Here is a 19956-nt window from a genome sequence, read left to right as displayed (position 1 = left end):
CATCACACTGTCAATTAGTAAAACACATCTGTAGACACAAAGGACACAGGCTACAGCATTTTTTAAGTTTAGACAACCTGCACATCTCTGACAAGAACAGAGTAATTCTCCTTGTTGAAGACCATCTATCAGTCACTGCTTTCTGTAAGACTCGGTGCCTCTCTGATGACATAATATCTTCCTCCTCCTTTCAAAGTTCTTTCTTTCCCTAACAAATGGCAGCCACTACCTGAGCAGTGCCTGTACCTGCAGTCCCTTACACACTTCACTGTCAGCAGCTAGAAAGGCGTGTTTGACTCCTATCAGTAGAACTCTTGCAACACTGGAAAAAATTGTTAAAGAAATAGTAGAAAAATAAGCATCAGTTAAACTGTTGTGACTTCTTTGTCCCAGCCATCATTAAAAATTCTGACAAGTCAGCCAAGAAACCAAAATTCTTGATACACTTTGCCATAAAGCAAACAAAAAAACCCAAACAAAACAAATCTAAAAGCACCTTCTCATCTGCTTTGCTTATATCCCAGGGGCTGCTCAGTCAGCTCTGCAGCCTGCTCAAGGAAATGAGCATTTAGGCAACACAGGTTTTCCCAGAGGCAAGATTTTTTTAAAGGAAAATAAAGCCCTTGGAGAATGCTTCCTCTAAGGAGCCTTCTCTGTTTTACAGTGCTGTGGTTCGAACATAAAGCCTCCGTTGATCACAGATGAGTTAGGAAGGCTGAAGAGAGGCAATCCTCCAAGCAGGCAGTTTTCAAGCTTGTTTTTTTTTTCCCCCAGTCAAGCTCTTTTCCACCAGATAACCTTACCACACATTCTTCCACTGACTCTTCTGCTGAACAGTATGACTGTGCATGGTAAGGAATTGACATTGTGGGCAGGAAATGATAAATTAGAAGTAATTGCTGAAGCCGTCATTCCTGAATTGCGAGCCATTATCTCTTAACACATCTGGAATCCCAGAGCGAGCAACCTGTGATCCACAAAGCAGCATTAGGCTCCTGTGCCTCAGAAACTGTGCAACAGTTCAGTAATGAGTGAGCAGTGGTCTGTGAACAAAGGGGAGAACAACTCATTTAATTGGACCAGATCCATGCCACCTCCAGCTGAAGGGTAAGCAGACCTATCACTGGATCTCTTGGTATCCTTTTCTTGCTTATTGTTTTTCTCCTTTCTACTGGCCATTATTTCTGGATATCCACCTTCAAAAATTACTCCTATTCCTATCTGGGCAAGTTGGTTTACCTTTGTACAGCTCTACCTAATGAAGAGAATCAATGTAATCTAGCCCTGGCATTTCTGATTTGCAGCTATTAGCATTTCCTCTCTTCCATATCCTCTGAACAGATATAGTCAAGTGCAAAAACTTTAGAAACAAAGCCTTTATGCTTAGAGGAATGTGAGTTATTTCTGTTGACCATTAATTTCCAGAAACTGCATCAAACACTTTTAAAGAAGAATCAGTCTTTCTTATTGAAGTGTATTTATAAAAGAAGAACTCTTAATTTGTTATCAGGTTACACAAGCTCTAAGATTTTCTATTTTTTCTTTCAGTCTTTATCAGAACTCCTAAGTCACAACTCAATTAAGTCTTATCACAATTCCGATTTTGAACTTGTGATCATACAGTGCACTTATTTCATATGCCTACTGCTCCATTCTTAATACTTAGCCTTATCATTTCATACAGCTGAAAGAACATCCAACTCAACCAGTTACCTCACATATCAATTTCTTGTAACATCTTTCCAGAGAAACACTGCATTACATACACAGCAGGAAGCCCTCCTGAAATTTTGCAATCAATTTTTCTAGCAATCTACCATCATCTTCAGGCATAATTGCATTGCAGTTCAGATGCTGACACTCCATTGCTATAGGTTACTTTATTGCTAGATCTGCTGCCATGCTATTTCTTTCCTAGAAATTTCCAGCTAAGGTTTCCAACTAAAAGCTTCCAGGTTTTGGACCTTTTAGGACAAGAAGTTTCAAGTACTTTTTCTTATCTATTTTTGGTGGACACTTGATTTCTACAAGGTAAGAATGTGATGCACAGGTAGGCTCATCAGCAACCCTTTGTCCTAATTCATAAGGAGACTCTAAGGCAATTCAACAGCCTTCATCGACACAGAAGTAATGTCCATTTTCCACATGATATGGGGAAATATCATTACAGCCAGGTTACACAGGTACTGATGCTGGTGGCTACTGTCATGTTTATCCTACTCATCCTCTTTAAATTAGATTTCAATGAGTTTTTTTGCTCAAAAGAAACAAACCTCACTAGGAATTTGGTGAGCGACAGCACACACCAGTTTTGAAATGTGCAATTATAGTTTGATGCAAGAATGATTGACTGTTCTACGTAGCACAGGCAATAACAGATACTCTTAACCTTGTCCAGGGTGCTCTTTTATAGACTCTGCTGTCATTTGCCTTTTAATCATGCTTTCCATTTCAAAGTCTGCTTTAGGCTGACAAAATTTAGAAAGTTCCACCTGAACCCAGAGTTAAACTGGATGCTAGAACGGACTACAAATCTCACTGATAATCCCTTTGTGCAATCTCAATGCCTGAGAACAATGAATACTTACAAGTATATAAGAATTAGACTTAAGGTGTTTTAGTGTCCAAGGATAATGGACACTTCTGATGACTTTTGGTCTTACTATTCCGACATGGGAGAAAAAATAACTGATATTAACATTTGTGGGGAAAAAAAAAAAAGAAAAAACAATATAGAGACAAGGGTTATAGAAAACCCCATATAAGCAATTAGTACTTTTACATTCAGTGGAAGTTTTCTATCATATGCCATGGAAAAATAAGGCTTTGTGTTACCTGTATGAACAACAGGTATAAAATTAAATATTAAACAACGGCTAATTCCACAAATATCTTCCACCCAGTGTAACATGATAGAGGAGTCATGCAGAAAGAATAGTTTGTAATCATGCAACTAAACCCCTTATTTTAAAGCATATGCAAAATGGCTCAAGCAGCCTTAATTTTATGATTTCTTAACTTCTGACTGCTTAGCCTTTATACATTTATTGATGTTGAGAATTTTTTATTCCTGTAATTACTAGTAGACACGACACAGGAAGAACATCACCGAGGCAAAGGGCATGGGACAAAAGGACTATATAATATTCTCAAAGCTCATTTGTATGGGGCTGGAATTTCTCACAGCCTGGGCTGCCATTTTTCCCACTTTATGTTCACAAACTCCCTCCTCGATATGCAGTAGCGTATGTTTGCAGTAGTGAGGGACAGCTGCTCAATCTCAACAAAGATCAATGTGACTCCAGGGAGCACTGTAGCATCTTTTCTCTGATATTAGACTTCACTATCCTGAGGCAGTTCCTATGTGACAGCTTATCAGGTTGCCAGTCTGTCTTTAAGATAGCTCTCTTTATCTTACTTTTTAAAATAAGAATGTATATTTAAAAGACATACCTGTCCAATAATAAGAGGGACTACAACAGTCATAAACAGCTGCGAGAATATAGATGTAAAAGGCACAGAGGAGGATGATCCAAGCTGCAAAACAAAAAGATACCATTAACATTGCACTTTTTCTTAGTATCTGCAGATTTCATACACAGATATCACACATTGATATGCATTTTATTTTACACACAAAAACTTGGAAGCACGTGTCCTAACCTGGAATTAGGTGCACACATGTTTAATGGTCAAGTCACAATAAAGCATTTGGTATCCCACAATCCCTGATTGAATATTGATGAAAATATTACCTTAGGTTATAAAATAATCATTTAATGGAAAACCTGCTACACATACGCACCAAGTAAATTATGCCAGCATTTGTAGGATGATAGTCTAAAGAGACAGCTAAAGAGCTAACTAAACAGTTAGCTCAACTTACCTAACCATTTATACAAACATGGAGCAACAAAAATCAATGTCGTTATTTCAATAAATAAATGAAAATAATAAAATAGCGAAGACGTTTTATTTCAATGCTGTTAAAAAAGGGATCTACTGAAAGTATGTAACTATTCTTTCATTAAGACAATTGAACTGTGACAGGTTTAGTCTTCAAATAGGTGATCTCTTTAATTACGACTGTAAATGCTAAAAGTATTTTTTTTAAGATGTAGGTAGAACATGCGAACACCCAGTCAGTGGGATTTTTGCAAACTACTTCAGAACGCTTACAAAAATTTGCAGGTTTTTTTACATTCTGATTGGACTTGCTTTAGGCTAGGTTAATGAAAAGCTTCATTTAATGTAAGTTAATATCTCTTTACAGCAATAGAATATGCATTAAGAATATATATTAAGAAGACTGAATAGCATTGTCAGAGCTTCCATAGACACTCATTTGCTTCATGATGAGGTACATAACACACCACTGAGGATTTCACAGATCCACATTGTTTTATATTTTGTATTTCACTTTAAAGATCCTCAGAATGATGACAGAATTCAGAATCTTTTCAGCTCCATCTAAACGGTGCTCATTTCCTAAATAACCTGATTTCTCACATACATCATTCTCATAAATTACTCTCAGATTGCATTACACTTTTGACACTTATCTTCCTCTCAAAGCTACCTGCATGCACGACAGACAAGGTGATCATGCAATCTAGTAACTTTCTATAACTCTGCCTTGAAAAATCAACATATGGCCATGAAAGTGGGTTTGGTATAAAACAAGTTTCTTCATAAAGTCAAAACACAAAAAATCAGAGATTTCATACACTGAAGTATTTTACCTTACACAGAAATGTACAACTGCAACCTTTACCTACAGAAAATAATCTAATGAAAAAACACCAATTAAGCATACCACTTTTGGAGTGGTCTGCTTGTATAAGCACCGCTTTTCTGTACATGCACTACTTGGGAACATGTCTTTCTGAATAGACTCTAGGTAGAGAGTCTTGGAAGGAATGTACAGGATATGGGTTGTTTCCTATGTGCTACCTTAACTGGTAACATCTGGTAAGACTCAGTCTGGACACTTAATAAATTACAGCATCTCGTCAGCATCACCTCCAATTTCAACAATGTGGGCACAGAAGGGGAGCTGAAGGTGATGTCACAACTGAGTATTTTGGTCTGCAAGTAAGGTGCAAATGAGAGCACTGACATTAAGGAGGCTGAATTTCCCACGGAGTCAAGAAGGAGAAGTAAAATGCTTGCAGGGTAAGGCTCATACCACCCACACGAGGACCCAAAGTCAGGTAGTGCAGCTACATTCTCCAGGGACACGGTACTCTCTGTGTGATTCCTTGCAGAAAGCACAGAACTCCATCATAACACTAATGGTCTCCTTGTTGTTTTAATTCTTGTAAGGAGCTTCTGAAATTTTAAAATATTCGTATTTTTTCGAATTGTATTTGGACTTATTTTTTGTTATGTGCTCAGGAGCTAAAAGCATTACTTACTGTGTATTCAAGGAAGTCTTTTCATGTGAAAGTGAAGATTTTTAAACTTTAAAATCTGCCTGGGCCACAGAGGAGTGAGTCTAACCAAGCAGTCTGCATGCCAGTATACTCTGCATAGCTTCACAAAACTATGACACTTTGGCAGTGGCTCCTGTGCATTTTTATAAAAACATTGATTGGACTTTGCTCACGACTTTTATGCTCAGTGGATGCATAATCAGTTTCTAAGTCAGGAATGAAAAACTGTTTAACAACATAACATACTGCTGAAAAAGGCATCGTCTTGCCAGCTTCTTAAAATATTACTTCAAATGTAGTGTCTTCAAACTGTTGTGGATTTTTAAGCACTTGTTGTATACATTAGGATATGTTCTGTTTTGGGTGTGGGTTTTTTGGGGTTTTGTTTTGTGGTGATTTTTACATCATTAGGAACTGAATTACAGGTACTGTTTTTGGGATACTAAACCAATTTACCTCGGAAATGTAAAATTATTTTATCTTAAACCCCACTTCTCTATATCAGGATATCAGCCTATGGTTCTTCACCCTGTCAACTCCACCCCACCTGTTCAGGTTCATCTCAGTGTTATCTGGGCCACAAAAAGGCAGATGTTTCAGGTGACTCTCTCACCCTGATTACATTTTAAACGAAACAAAAATCCACATATCAGTCCAAAATGTCATAATTAATAACTGAAAAAAAAATTATTCAACCTTCCTTTTGCCCAGAGGAAATGAGTTATTCAGCTACATCTGGTTTGTTGGGAAAACCCCTCTCCTTTTTGTAAAAAAAGACAAGTTTTTCTGCTTATAATATGAATCCTCCCATGCATGATCCAATGATCAACCATGTATTTTTGACCCTCTTTCAGTTGATGCTTGAGAATCATATTCTTCTGCCAGTCTCCAGCACCTCCCATTACTTTGTAAAGAATAGCATGGATCTTTGTACAGAACAGGTTTTTTTCTGGGGTCCTCAGGAGGTCCTGACACTCTGCTATACCTCACCTGGACACAGAGGTTCGCAGCAGTGTGTTTGCTCTGCCCTCTCTTCGTGCACTGCAGTGTGTTAGACTTCCCTATCCCACCTGTGGCACTGAGGTTACTTCTTCAAACAGACTTCTCAGTTTGGTTGCCCTGATGTATATTTTGACAATAACTTCAGTGGACTGGTTTTCATTAGAACCTATCTGTTAGATAATGTCTATCAAGTCCTGTATTATCTTAACCCTAATCTATTCCCTGGGAAAGATACAGAAGATGAGATATAGGATGAAGAAAGGGCAGGAGCTTCTCAATGACACAGAAAAAAAAAATGCTTTTTAACCCAGACTCTGGACATAGAGTGGCTAATGATGAAAAATCAAAACCGCTAAAGGACACACAGCTAATGGAAGCATAATTTGATCAGGATCTTCTCAACATTTGCAGCATGAGAAATCATCAGACTCACAACCCTAAGTTATCCCATGGACTCTCAGACATTGCCTGTCTGAATTAATAAAAATGATTTTCAAAGAATCACAGAATATGCTGAGTTGGAAGGGACCCACCAGGATCACTGAGTCCAACTCCTGGCCCTGCAGGAGGACCATCCCCAAGAATCACACCATGTACCTGAGAACATTGTACGAATGCTTCTTGAGTGCAGACAGGTTTGGTGCTGTGACCACTTCCCTGGGGAGCCTGTTCCACTGTTCAGGTTTTAGCTGGATCAAACTAAGTTCTGTGCTGTCATGAAACGACTTTTTTTTTCCTAAAAGAACACCACCTAAATCTGCATTGCACCAACATTAGCATTATGTTAAAATGGCTGATTGTATTTGGCTGCTATCCTTGTTATAATAATATCCAGGCCCAAAAATGAATATTTTTCACTGGCAAACAGAAGTATTATAAGAACTGGTGCAAAAACATCATAGAATCAAACTGCTGATTTATACCAAAACAAATACCTGATTGGAATGACTTACAGAAGATAAAATGCACCATTTAATTAAACAGGAATCACAAATTTTCATGCTGCCTCCATATTGTCTATGCTTGTTTTAAAAGGTTTTATAAAAAGAAGTTTAATATTGTAAAGAGATCGTTATGTGCTGTTCTGGATAGCAGCATTTCAGTCAAAGGTTTATTAGTAAGCCAGCCCTGCTTTAATAGACTCACTATTGAAAAAAAGACCCTGAAAATTCTTACTTGGGGAAAGGCACTTTTCACTTAAATAATCAGAGTGATTTCAACAGGAAAACTCAGTAAGCAGAAAGAGAATTCCAGGCAAATCTTCCCAAACAATTCTGTCACCATGCAGTACTTCAAACCTGACCTGCAGCATTCTTGCTACTTTAGTCCTAGACCTTTCTTCTCAAGAGAAAAAAAACCCTGACAAATTATTTAGTGGGTTTCTCTATGAGTTTGTGGCAGAAACATTGGCTTATCCTTAATTGAAAGGTTATATTTAACCAGATAGGGTAAAAAACAAAGCACAAAACCCAATCTTCCTTGCATGAAAACGAGACAATTCCAACTCCCAAGCCTAGATTGCCTCCACAAGCCAGATACTCCATTCTCATCTTTCTGGTAGACCAGGCAGGTATCATATTGAGTGTTCCCGTGTCTACACTGCCTCTGGCTCAGAAGAAACACATGTCCTACCAGTCACACTAAATTACAGCCCAGTGACACACTGAGTCCACTTTGGAGGTAGTTGTCCTTTGGGGGTGGCTTTTACTCTTCCAGTGTTCTCCTGCAATTAACAGGCTTCCTCAAGCTGTGTCTTTGTGCTCTTCACACACCATCAGCTGGCTTCAGCCTCACCAGCTGTTGAGCACAGAGGAGGAAGCAAGGTGAGGGTGAAAACAGGGCAGAACCAGTGGGGGGGCACTGGTTGCTCTCTGACGGGAGGTGTTCAATTTAAGCTTTTCTTTTCCACCTTCAAATCTGGCTACTCTGACATCCATCTTGAAAGTTGGTGTTCAGTGCTATATTATCACTGCTTCTGGCTACTCTCATCCAGTCCAGATCCAGCTGCATTAGAGGCCTGTCTGGACCACCCCACGCCTTTATATCCTGTTGTGGGTGGCAGACTCGTTACAAAAAGGACATGGAACGTGATCCACTTTTGGAAAAGGTATGGATAGGGTCCAGTTTAGTAATGAAGGACAATGAACAAGAGTGACCAACTGAACTAAGACCTCACTTGCTTTGGACTCTTTCCCGAGCCCTTATCCTGACCCAGTCATTGCAGCATGCCATGCTACAGCAGAAAAATATGCAGTAATCCAGGTATGTGGCAAATGGAAGTGTTTGGCAGTGAATACATTGCCATGGGCAGTAATGATGCGGAGGATCTGGGAAAACTGGGAAGTTGGAAGCAGTAGAAAGAGCGCTGATGTACTCCTATGAGTTCCACAGTGCCCAGCTCCCAGTTCCAAGTATGAGGTCAAAAGAGGTAAAGTGGTCACTCCTACATAACATCTCCCATCAGTCTAAACAGGTCACTGCGATGTTCCTCCTACCCCACTGCTTTAAAGGCATTCACGTGCAGAGCATTACAATATCTCGGTAAGGCAGTGAAGCTGTATAAAAGATGCCGACAGAGAGTTGCCATCCCAGGCCCTGACCAGGAGTCATTGGTACTGAAATAGTCCACCTCGAATGGGTGGAGTGGGAAGGGGAAACATATCACTAAGAATGGAGTTTCTAAAGAATGGATTTAAATTTTAAAACAAAGCTTTTAATTATGCCTATGAAAAGACTGTAAGTTGTCTCTTCTCTCAGAAGGGGGCTAAGGTACCACAGAGATTACACCCAATGGTTTGGCAGCCATGCATTTTACCAAGTAGACCTTTCACTGTTATTCTTAAAAATCAAATGTAAATACTTAGGTCTGCTAAAGAACTAGGTATGTTCTGGAAATTCTTGCATATTCTATATGCTTGTGTGGCTGTGGGAATTGATTTGGCACAAATATAAAAGGATCTAGCTGTCTACATATACCCTGCAGTTCCGTTTCAAAAAAAAAAAAAAATTTAAAAAATCAAAGTTTCATAAGCAGAAGTATGGAAAAGGAAGAGCTGACAATCTGACTTTTTTTTTTTTTTCCCCTGGTTTGGGCAATGAGACTGTATATTTTGGGGTTCCCTTGTTAAAGTGCTCACAGATGCCTGATCCTGCCTGGGTTCCCCAGTGACACATTAAATACCAAGCCAATCCAAACATAGCTGTCGATTTTAAAGCCTTTTATAGAGCTGTAAAAATAACTGTTCTTCATCTGAAATACACCAGAACTACTCTTCCACTTTACCATGGTACAACAATCTTGAGGGCTAATGCAAAGAAACAAGATCAAGTTTACAACCCAAAAGCACCTAAATGGGAATTAGATGATGAATACCCTTGGAGAGATGGGACTTAGCGACTAGCATCTAAAAATTCTGCTGAAAGCAAGTGGATAACTAACTGGAAAGACAGAGATTAGTAAATAAATGGTAATTAAGAACCATGAATACTGGTATCCATGAAAATGGCAGCTGTGATGTACCAGAAATAAATCAGTGAAGGTAGGGGATACTTGTGACATAGCACAAGGCCTAGATAAGACCTTGTGAAGAACACTGGGTAATTGTGCAGAATTCATACTACCTGTGGCGAAAAAGGAATTAAAACTGGAGCAGATGCACAAAATACCTCAGAACAAGGGATTTGTTTTACCAATGTTTTTTGTATTTACAGTTTTAAGATTGGAAATGCATGGCCTGTTCAGCCTAGCTGACTGAAGACTGGGAAAGAGAAAGTCTGAGCCATAGTGTTAAATTTCAGAGAAGTGCTATTCAGGTGTCTGATAACACAGACAGCAAAGAAAAATGCATAAAACGCCTTCCACCAATACTTACTGGAAATTAATTTTCTGTTGATCAGAGACACAAGTTTCTAGGATTGCAAAAGGAGGAGGAAGAACAAAAATCCTTACTTTTAGGTTAGCTGATGTTCAGATTTGAGTGAATTGCACAGCATGGAAAAGAGGTGGACTGGTTAAGTCAGGATGGGATCTTCCTGGTAGCCTGGTTCTATGATCCTACTAAGATGTGTGGTTAGCTTCTGCTATGTGGAAGCAGGTTGAGTACTTGAAAGGCTCCCCTAGCATTGTACAGATGAAAATTTCAAGAGCAGTAACAAGTAGAAGAGCAAGTCCTCCACAGAAACATTACATATTTAGAGTTTTCTACCTAGACAAATTTACAGTATTTTGTATGTGTGTTTCAGGAAGAGGGAGGGTCCCTATCATTCTGTTACTTGTTTCCAATTTAAATAACAAAGTCATAAAAGGTGAATATGAAAAAAGGAATAAAATTATTAAGCAAATATTTCACAACAGTCATTAAAAAGTTTTGATTAATTGTTAAAATTTTGGATCAGATCAAAGAATTTTGTTTTCCCAATGTTTAAAGAAGAAAGGAAACTGTGAGATAATTAACCAGGTAGAAATAATGATGCATTTTCAATCTTCTACATGAATGAGTTGATCTGTTAACAGCTAATGCACTGTGCTGCTTCCCCTCCCTCTCCCCCTCTCTGTAATCAGCCCTTTGTCACATACCAGTGAAATCCATTAGCTGCAACTTCCTTATCAACTTCCAGGGCTTTTCAGCTACTAAAATATTTGCATATTTAACAATTCATTTGACTGGTATCAACTCTCATTTACCATGTGCTTGAGAGGAAAAAACAAGGCATAGTGTGTAGAAATCCAGTTTAAAACCAAAATAGGTACTGACAGTGCCTTTCAATAAAGAGATTATTCTGAAATACATGGGGTTGGGGAAGACTTGGCAAAAGTTTGGGAAGTATCAACAACTCTGCGAGTACAGAGGAAAGCTTTTCAGTGTTTCTATCAGTTTCTAATTTCACTCATGTCCTTATTCACCACTCACTTTATTTCACTTTTCTCTGTGATACTTGCACTGAATTTCCTTCACTTGTCTACTCCTGAATTCTTTCAGCAGTGCTACTTGCTAGTACTTACAGCATCACCACTACAATGCCAACATAAAAATACCCACTACAAAATTCAGGAATTTGAGAGGGTATCAGAAAAGAAAACATAACTGAATAAATCAAGAGCAGGAGCAAGCTGACAAAGCCTTGGTAAGATTTCATTTTGACACAAATGTCATGGTAGTCTTCACTGGTAAAATAGCTAACAGGAGAGTAATGCCTGACAGTTATATGTGTTTTTAAAAAGACACTTGGCAAAATCTCCATGTGAATTTTGCATTGGCTCTTAACACTCCACATTAAATGGCATGCTTCTGAAGAATGTAAAGTACATTAAAATGTAAAATACTGACTTATCTCTAACATTTCTTTTAGTCTTTCAATAAAAATACACAGATTCACACACTTGGACTGTTGTTACTTTGATAGCTAACTGGCTGTGCTTCCAGCAACTGACGAGACCACATCTGTCAAGCACCAGAAGGGTAATACCGGAGGAGGTGGCAGAGGTGGGATACTGTGCCGTAAAAACCACAGCATCACATTTGGCTACAACAGGTGCAGATGACTGGCTGCTTCTATTTTTACACCTGTTACATTCAACAAAATCATAAGTTTGTGTAGCGTGGTGAAATTGCCAGTCCATGTGCTCAGTCAGCTTTAAGGACAGATAGAGCACAGATAGCACAGCTGGAGAGTAGAAAGAAAGGGAACTGCATCATTCCTTTACGTGTTAGTACAGTATCTGTGCCCATGCTGTTTCCAAGGCAAATCCAAGAGAGATTACCTTGCTGAGGCATCAGGCTGGCCTCCATCCCGTGCAATACAAAGGCATGTGAAATCGCTCAATGAAAATAAACCTCCATTCCTACATATTCCTGTTTTTCATGACTAAAGTTACAATCTAAGGGTATGTTAATGAGATGATACAGCTACCACTGTTGTAGAGCTCAGTGCTCCTGAAACAGTGTATTGCAAATAAGACTTCATAAAAAGGTGTTGACACCTTGAGGTTATCAAAGAGATTACAGCACTATTATCTTCACAGTACGATGACACCTTTCATTTAACTGTCTTTTAGTAACATAAATGGGCCCAAATGCAGCATACTTATGAATTCAAATCATAAACTGTTATTAGGAAACATATGATATTATTACAAATACTGAAGGAAATAAAACAGAGAACAAGTTATATGATAGGTAAAGATGGCCAGTCATACCCAAGTGCCTTACTTCCTTGGCTATTACTTAACTAATTAGTAGTCATTATTTATTGATAGCAATACAGTTATTTTCAAAAGCAAAATTTAGTCTACACTTATTCTAGTTGGTGGGGGGGTCTTCCCCCTCAGATGCCTTTGATAAAATAAAACTTATTTCTCTTCTTTAAACAATTTCACGATCAATGTGTCACCTCTGGCTTCAGCCAAGTATACGACCTGACAAGAGGAGGACAGACAGCGACCTTCTCTGAATGCTTTGGTACACAGCCTCCTAACCATCATTAATGAAACATTGCAGAATGTTGCAAAGAAATGTGAACAGCGTAACCTCATGTTAACTTGAAACCGATGTAACTCACAGCACTTTGTTTCAACACTCCGGTTCACCACATATATGAACTCTAATCAATTATATATAGTTTATGGGACATTGCCCATTTGTAACATCTTTGCTGGGAATATGACATATTAACTGTTAATAACAAGGGTTAACATGAGGATGATGATATTGCTGATTAAAGTAGCTGGAAGTCAGATTCAATAGTTTCAATAGGTAATAGCTTTAATAGGCAAATAAAAACTTCAATAGATTCAGTAGGTGAAGTGTTAATCAGAGGTATCTGTGGCAAAGTCAGGTGTTCTTTATAAAGTTTAGCTAAGATTCTTCACAAGGATACAGTCCAGTACTTATATGCACAGTATTTAAGGTTTCATTGATCAGAACCTCTCAGAATGTTAATTTTGAGTAAGCTTTACACCAGAAATTCCAAGGCAGAAATACACTTTTCAGAAATGTAACTGATGATCTTGTGTTCAACACCATCCATTTAAGATAATAAATTATTTGTATTAACGCATTATTTATTATAGCTTCAATATGCCTTTATCAATGTTGTTTGGACAGTTTATATTGACATTACTAGGCAATTATGAACAGAAAAGCAGTTCAGAACATTATATTCTCTGGTGCATATAGGGCAAAATATAAATGATAACTGTTACCTCAGGTTAAGCTACATAACAAAAATAACTTAATAGACAACAACGTATTTTATTTCTGGCAGCACTACGGTTATCTTATATACTGTAAACAGGCAAATGTGATCACTAATGCAACATAGCATTCAGTCTATGTTGCATTGTCACAGCATGACTCTGTGGAAGAGTTAGTGCTCATGAGTACCAGCCTGAGGAATTAAAATTCATTGATGACATTGACTTCAAAGGTTCATGAATAGTATTCAGAAGCCCGGCTCTGTTATTGTTGAGGTAAAAAGGAGTTTTATTTTGAGACTTGAAAATTCCACCCTTTATTAATTAAGTACTAAGGCTACGATGCATGACTAAACTGATGAATGGTCCAGAAAAGATAACCAGGAAATTACTAGCCATTGTCATTCTGCAGTAACTCCACAGTACCTCATGAAATGATCAAGCTGCACGTTGTAAACAAGAAAACAGAAACCTGTGAACTGTGTGCTTGAATCCACTATATGTCAGCCAGGCCAGATGCATCAAGGAAACTCAAATGAAAACTAGAGAGGTTCGTGAGAGAAGAAAGGTTTCAGCAGTCCAAATCACAGACTGTCAGGGTACAAGGACAGTGCATCAGGGGGTGCATGTTTAGTTTGCTATTCCAAATACTTACCTCTGGATAAACTCAACCTTCAGAGAAGGCAGATTTCATCTAAGCAAGATATGCTGTTGGGTTGACCTGAATGCTACTCTTCATGTCTGAAACCCTCAGCAAAGACCTCAAGAAGTTTTAAATATTTATAAACCCCAAGAGAAGTGCTCAAGTTTTGAGCCTTGTGACAAAAAATGCAGTTTTTTTAACTCCCCTCATCCTCAGACTAGTTTGTTTATCATTCTGATGAAAAAATAATTCATGTGCATATCTTCCTCAAGAAAAACAACTCCCGAGTCATGTTACAAACCGCCCAACAATCATTGTGCATTTTACAAACTTCTCATACAAATGTCTCCAGGGCTGATAGGAAGAACAGAGACATATGCTTAGCCTTCCTGTTCTTACACAAATGAAGTTTTACCCTCTCTTCTGAGAAGTAATGGTGAAAACTGCAATTTATGGGACAGGATATCTTTCTATCTGTCCACAAAGACACCAAAGGAATCTTGCTTGAAGAGATATGCAGATCTTTCCTTAACATTTCAGTTTCTACAGAAAATATCCCTTTTGGCTACTAAAACTGTGTGAGGCATAGCAGGGTGAATGCTGCCAGTGAGCAAAAGCAATAACAGTTGACATTTCAGCCACTGAGAAACAAAGGCACAGGTCTCTGGATGAATGCCTGTGGAAGAAACCCATTCCATACAAGATGGAAGAGGACTGGAAAACAGTGAGGCAGACCATCCAGAATCAATGTATTCAGTGCAAGAACAACAAAACACCCATTTTTTTAAAAAGACGTTATCTTTTTCAACCTACTGTAAGTCTATGTTCCCAGGTATATCAGAAAGCTTTGCTGGTGTGTACCGACATATATATGATAAAGTTTGTGTGTAAACACAGATACATCAGATGAATCCCAATTTGTTGTAGTAAAATAAAAATCTTCCCACACAGTTTTACTGAGGCAGTAGCAGATAATATTACAGCCACTTTCACAGTACTATTTATCCCAGTTTACACTGCCATATTTGTGTACAGTACATATGCTGCTTAAGCATCCCTACCATAAACAGTGCACCACTTGCGTGCCACTTACAAATTGCTTCTCTCCCTTTCCAGTGTGCTGGCTTGCATACAAAGCCATCAGTAAGATAAACATAAAAGACCATGCATACCTATCCTGAAATCCTTTAAGTGCTTCAGCTTATTTCCCTACTCTTCACAAAGCCACAGTCCTCAGTAACTTGAATCACACCACACCCTTTGTGTCAGCAAATCCCCAAGCACCAAGACTTCCTAACTGACAAGAGATTTACTGAAGCACCACTACGCATCTATGAAAGCCTCTTTGTTGTATGCTGACTAATATCCATTCCTTTATAAGCATGAACATAAAACCTGGTTTTCTCCTTTTTCTTTCACCATGAAATGTAAGGATCAAAGGCCCTGACTGAAGACTAACAATTGAAAACAAAATCTTGAACTAACAGGAACGAAGCAGCATCACACCTAGTGACACACAGGGGCTTCAGTAATTTGTCTTGCTATCCTCTACCACAAAAATACCCATGGGCTTAGTTGCCCAAAAAGCAAGTCTCTGTTTATCTGAATTGCTTTTACAATTGGCCTGTCATACATTTCAAATCAGTATGATCTTGTCCAGCTCCTACATGGAAGAAGGAAGAAGCTCTCCAAGAGATCTAGTAATCAAATTATAATCCTACCTTGCATGTGTTTGATTTTATCCAGACTAATATCATGTGGCTTTGCAATACTGCAAGAACAATAGAATGGTCCTCTTAGAATGAAGTGCAAGTAATGTTTGCATTCATTGTGATACACTTTGCTGGTCTTCCTGGGAGATAGTTTATTTCAAATACTGAGCAAAAAAATCTTCATTTTTTTAAGCAGAGTGAAAATCACCCAAATTTATACCTTAAATATACTGTCTAACAGGTATAAGACTACCTAGTAAGAAGATGTATTAAGATCACAATACTTACAAAAAGCAAGAGCAGAAGTGGAGTTATAACAATGCCCTGGAAGAAACAAAAAAACAGTTGGTTAGTCAGGGAAGCAGAATAGGCTTTACTTCCTTATACCTTAGTACATGCAAACCCACAAACATCACTCAACATCACAAAATTTAAGTAACAAGAAGCTCAACTTTGCTCTTCACTGTGTATGTTCTTTAACATTTGTATGCCAATCATTTTATAAATTACACTCTGTACTAAGCGCCTTTTGTCACCTCTAGCTTTCTCCATTTTACACCTAAGCCCCTCTATTCTAAAAAGATTTGATACACAGAAATATAGATAACTTATTTTAAAAAACATATTAAACCTCTCCGCTCACTGTGCTGTATCTTAACTTCACTAAGCTGCTCCTCCTTAGGGAGAGACTTGTGATCAAGTCCCCTGCTACTCAGTCCCAGGTCCTCTTCTGAGCGAAAGCTGCATCAACTGTGATGAATTAGGTGTCGTGACTGTGTAATGTAAGCAGATATTCCCCAAGGAAATGAGCTGAGATCTCAAAACTCATTTCACTTGATTAGACTTCATGTCTCACTGGTAGAAGGCAAGTCTTTCATCTAATTTAATCACACAGGACCACCTCAGCTTTCCACATTCCCCAGGCAGACGCAAGCAAAAAGATTTGTTGTCTTCACTGACAAGGAACAGGTTTAAAGCTGATGATTGGACAAAACAGAGGATTTTAAGTTTCATGAGAGCAAATCTTAGAATGACTTGTTTGGGCTGGGAGTTAACATGACATACATCACTTTCATAGCTGCAAATAGCAATTCCCCATCATCCTTCCCTCTGACTTCAATATTTTATTATTGCTCAATAAAATGATTCTATCATTTAATGCATGCTAATTCACAGAGTTTGCTTGGAACTTCTCTAAGCCAAGACTATTCTCCATCCAGATAGGTCTCAAGAACAGCTAGTTTTTCAACTATCCACAAACTTTATTTTCAAAGGACAAAGGTCCAAAACTTGCTCACATTTATCTAAAATGATGCTTATTTTATGGCTTATTTTAGCTACAAGTAAAAAAACAATTGAACGAAAAAAGCAGTTGTCCCCTACTTTTCATTTAACCTTGAGTAACACAGCTTTACTTCAATCTTTTGGAAGCTAATATTAAGAAAAACCTTAAATCACTAGTTTCGTATTTGCTTTCTGGGTTCACAGAAAATCACAGATCCAGACAGACCATTATCCTCAGAGAGTTCCTATTGTGCTGCTAAAACAAAATGCAACAAATAAATGCCACAAATTATAGCAGACAGGAAGGATCAAGGAGGCAACAGTTAAGCTGTGCAACTTGAAGGCTCTGCAGAATTTAAAAATGTATTTTGAAATAAATAATATATGCCATATCTGACTGCCCCACAGCCTAGCTATCCCTAATAATTTATCTTTTTACAAATGTCACAATTGAGATAGACCATAAGAGACTAAAAACAGAAGAAGTAGAAGCAGTAAGAATTGCTTCAGGGAGTCACTTTCTCTTTACAGGAGGTCTACACCAAAATGCAGGTAACAGATATGAAGAAATATAGGTGTTTAACAATACCAGTAGTGGAGGAAGAAACAAAAGTTAAGGAAGGGAGGAAGCACCAAGAGCTGAACTGACACTTGTGTACAGCAGCATCTACAATGCTCAGAATAGTAAACTGACAGTAAGATCTGTATAATGAAGGTACAACACAGTCACTTCATCAGAATGACCAAACTCAATGTTTATGGACTACTACTAAGAATACATGAGCCAGACTTTCCCCTTCATCCCCCTTCCCCCATAACAACTACACTGTACACCTCTACTATTACCAGGTGCCTGAGTATTCCCTTAGCCTTCTGTAATTTTGGGATGACAGAACACCACTGCAGCAGGGTTCCACTTTCCAGCCTTCTGCATGAGCCAAGAAGAGCACAGATAGAGCAGGAGGTGACACACCAGAAGCATTCCATACTCTAACTGAGCATCGAATTAAGGGAGAAGAGTGCACACTGACAGCTGGTGAGTACAGTCAGCTCTCCTCTACGTCTGAAGGAACTCATTGATTCAGCAGTAGTAGTAATTTCTTACATGCTTCACGCCTCAGCACACTTTTACACATTACCAAAAAAAATGAAAGGGTAAAAAGCCAAACTAAACCAACCCTCCCCTTTATTTTGTTGCTAAATAAAGATGGTGTCCTTATTCTTTAGGATGGATGTTGTCACTTGCTACGTATTTACTTCAGAAGCTTGGTGACATTATCACAATGAGCAACAGCCACTGCTAAATTCAAAGAATGTCTCACAAAAGGAATTGGTACCTCTATGACAGTAACACTTCTTCATAATTCTGTAAGTGAAGAGGAAGAAAATCCTGCTATACATCATAAAGAGATTCCTAACTGAACATGTTGAAAATTTAGCGTTCAAAAAGTCAATTCTAGCAATTTGTTGCTAAATTTTGCTATTAAACCTGGTGATCTTAATAATCAGAAGCGAGTTTCCTGTTGCCTCACCACAGAAAGGATTTACAAGGCTGAACTTTCCCATTTGCAACGCATACGCAATTCCCTGGGAAGCTAAACAATTACCTGACAGAACAGACAAGTTCATATTAAAAAATAGATGCTGTTGCTGAATCAGAGTAATTTGATGTTAATGTTTTATTTTGATAAAGAGTGCCAGTTTGAAAAACCACAGGGATTACATTAAAACCAAAGAGTTTTTTTCACTCAGTAGTGCTGTGGTGACTATGATGGTTCACGGGCGCAGGCAAGGCAAGATTCATTAGGGGTGAGAATCTCTGTTACCCAACTGACTCACGGAGCTGGTAAACAACAAACTTTGGGCATATAAAGCCCACTTATATGTTACCTAAAAATACTGACCTTCTTTTATGTGCAAAAGTCCTTCCCTTCAGGTTTCTGCCCCACATTTGAAGAAGGTTTACATACTATCGTGTATTTGTTTAACAAAAGGCATTACCTTTCTCTGCACACACCACCCTGCTTCAACACATTACCTCTTCGTTAGAAACATGCTCCTCATTATGCTCATAAGCATTGTATGATGCATCTCAATTCATGCCCACTAAAGGATAATAAATAGAGTCTAAAGCCTACTAACAGAAAATACGGGTGACAATTTCCATTTTGAAGGTAAAATCGAAGTCTGATTCACTAAGAATAAAGAAAAGGTGGGAGAGAACAGTAACTCCACACAGTGCAGTTCACGCTCCAGCAGAGGCTTCACAAAGACAAGCATATCCTGACAGTGGCAGTGTGGCTGCTTTCTAAAACTATAACTGGCTGAGAAGTACAAAGAAAGCTAAAAATTAAAATAAAGACTACGGTTTCTAAGTCCATTGGACACTAATACCATCAGAGAGGAAAAAACAACTAAATTTGACGGCCCTTTTCCCTGCCTTGCTTTCCAGGCAAGTGCTGTCAAATACATAGTGTATGGAGATAAACAGATTGTAGATTAGCACTTCCAGCAGAAGCTGAGCATCTGCCCTTGAGAATGCAAGGTCATTACACAGTTTTAGCATCTTCAAAGTTCGGGTGTAGTGTTAGCTTTCCGACTGCTGCCCACAATGGAGTCAAAGTTGTAAAGTGACTGCCGTTTGCTATCTGCAGAAAAACTTTCAAGAAATCCATTTACACCTCTGAT

General features: G+C 38.4%; 1 protein-coding gene across 2 annotated transcripts in view; it reads right to left on the bottom strand.

Moving 5' to 3' along the window:
- SLC10A7 (solute carrier family 10 member 7) overlaps window positions 1–19956 on the bottom strand; it is a 147025-nt gene that overhangs the window by 33805 nt on the left and 93264 nt on the right. For both annotated transcript variants that reach the window (XM_050327263.1, XM_050327264.1), the window contains exons 6-7: window positions 16273–16308; window positions 3454–3537 (exon numbers count right to left, since the gene is read on the bottom strand). In XM_050327263.1, coding sequence (XP_050183220.1) covers window positions 3454–3537; window positions 16273–16308 — 120 coding nt within the window. The remainder of the gene's footprint in view (window positions 1–3453; window positions 3538–16272; window positions 16309–19956) is intronic.

This window comes from Myiozetetes cayanensis, unplaced genomic scaffold (assembly GCF_022539395.1).
Source record: "Myiozetetes cayanensis isolate MyiCay16 unplaced genomic scaffold, myiCay2020 scf33, whole genome shotgun sequence".
Classification (NCBI taxonomy): Eukaryota; Metazoa; Chordata; class Aves; order Passeriformes; family Tyrannidae; genus Myiozetetes; species Myiozetetes cayanensis.
Note: the sequence above shows the minus strand (reverse complement) of the source record. Positions and strands in the feature narration are given on the sequence as shown.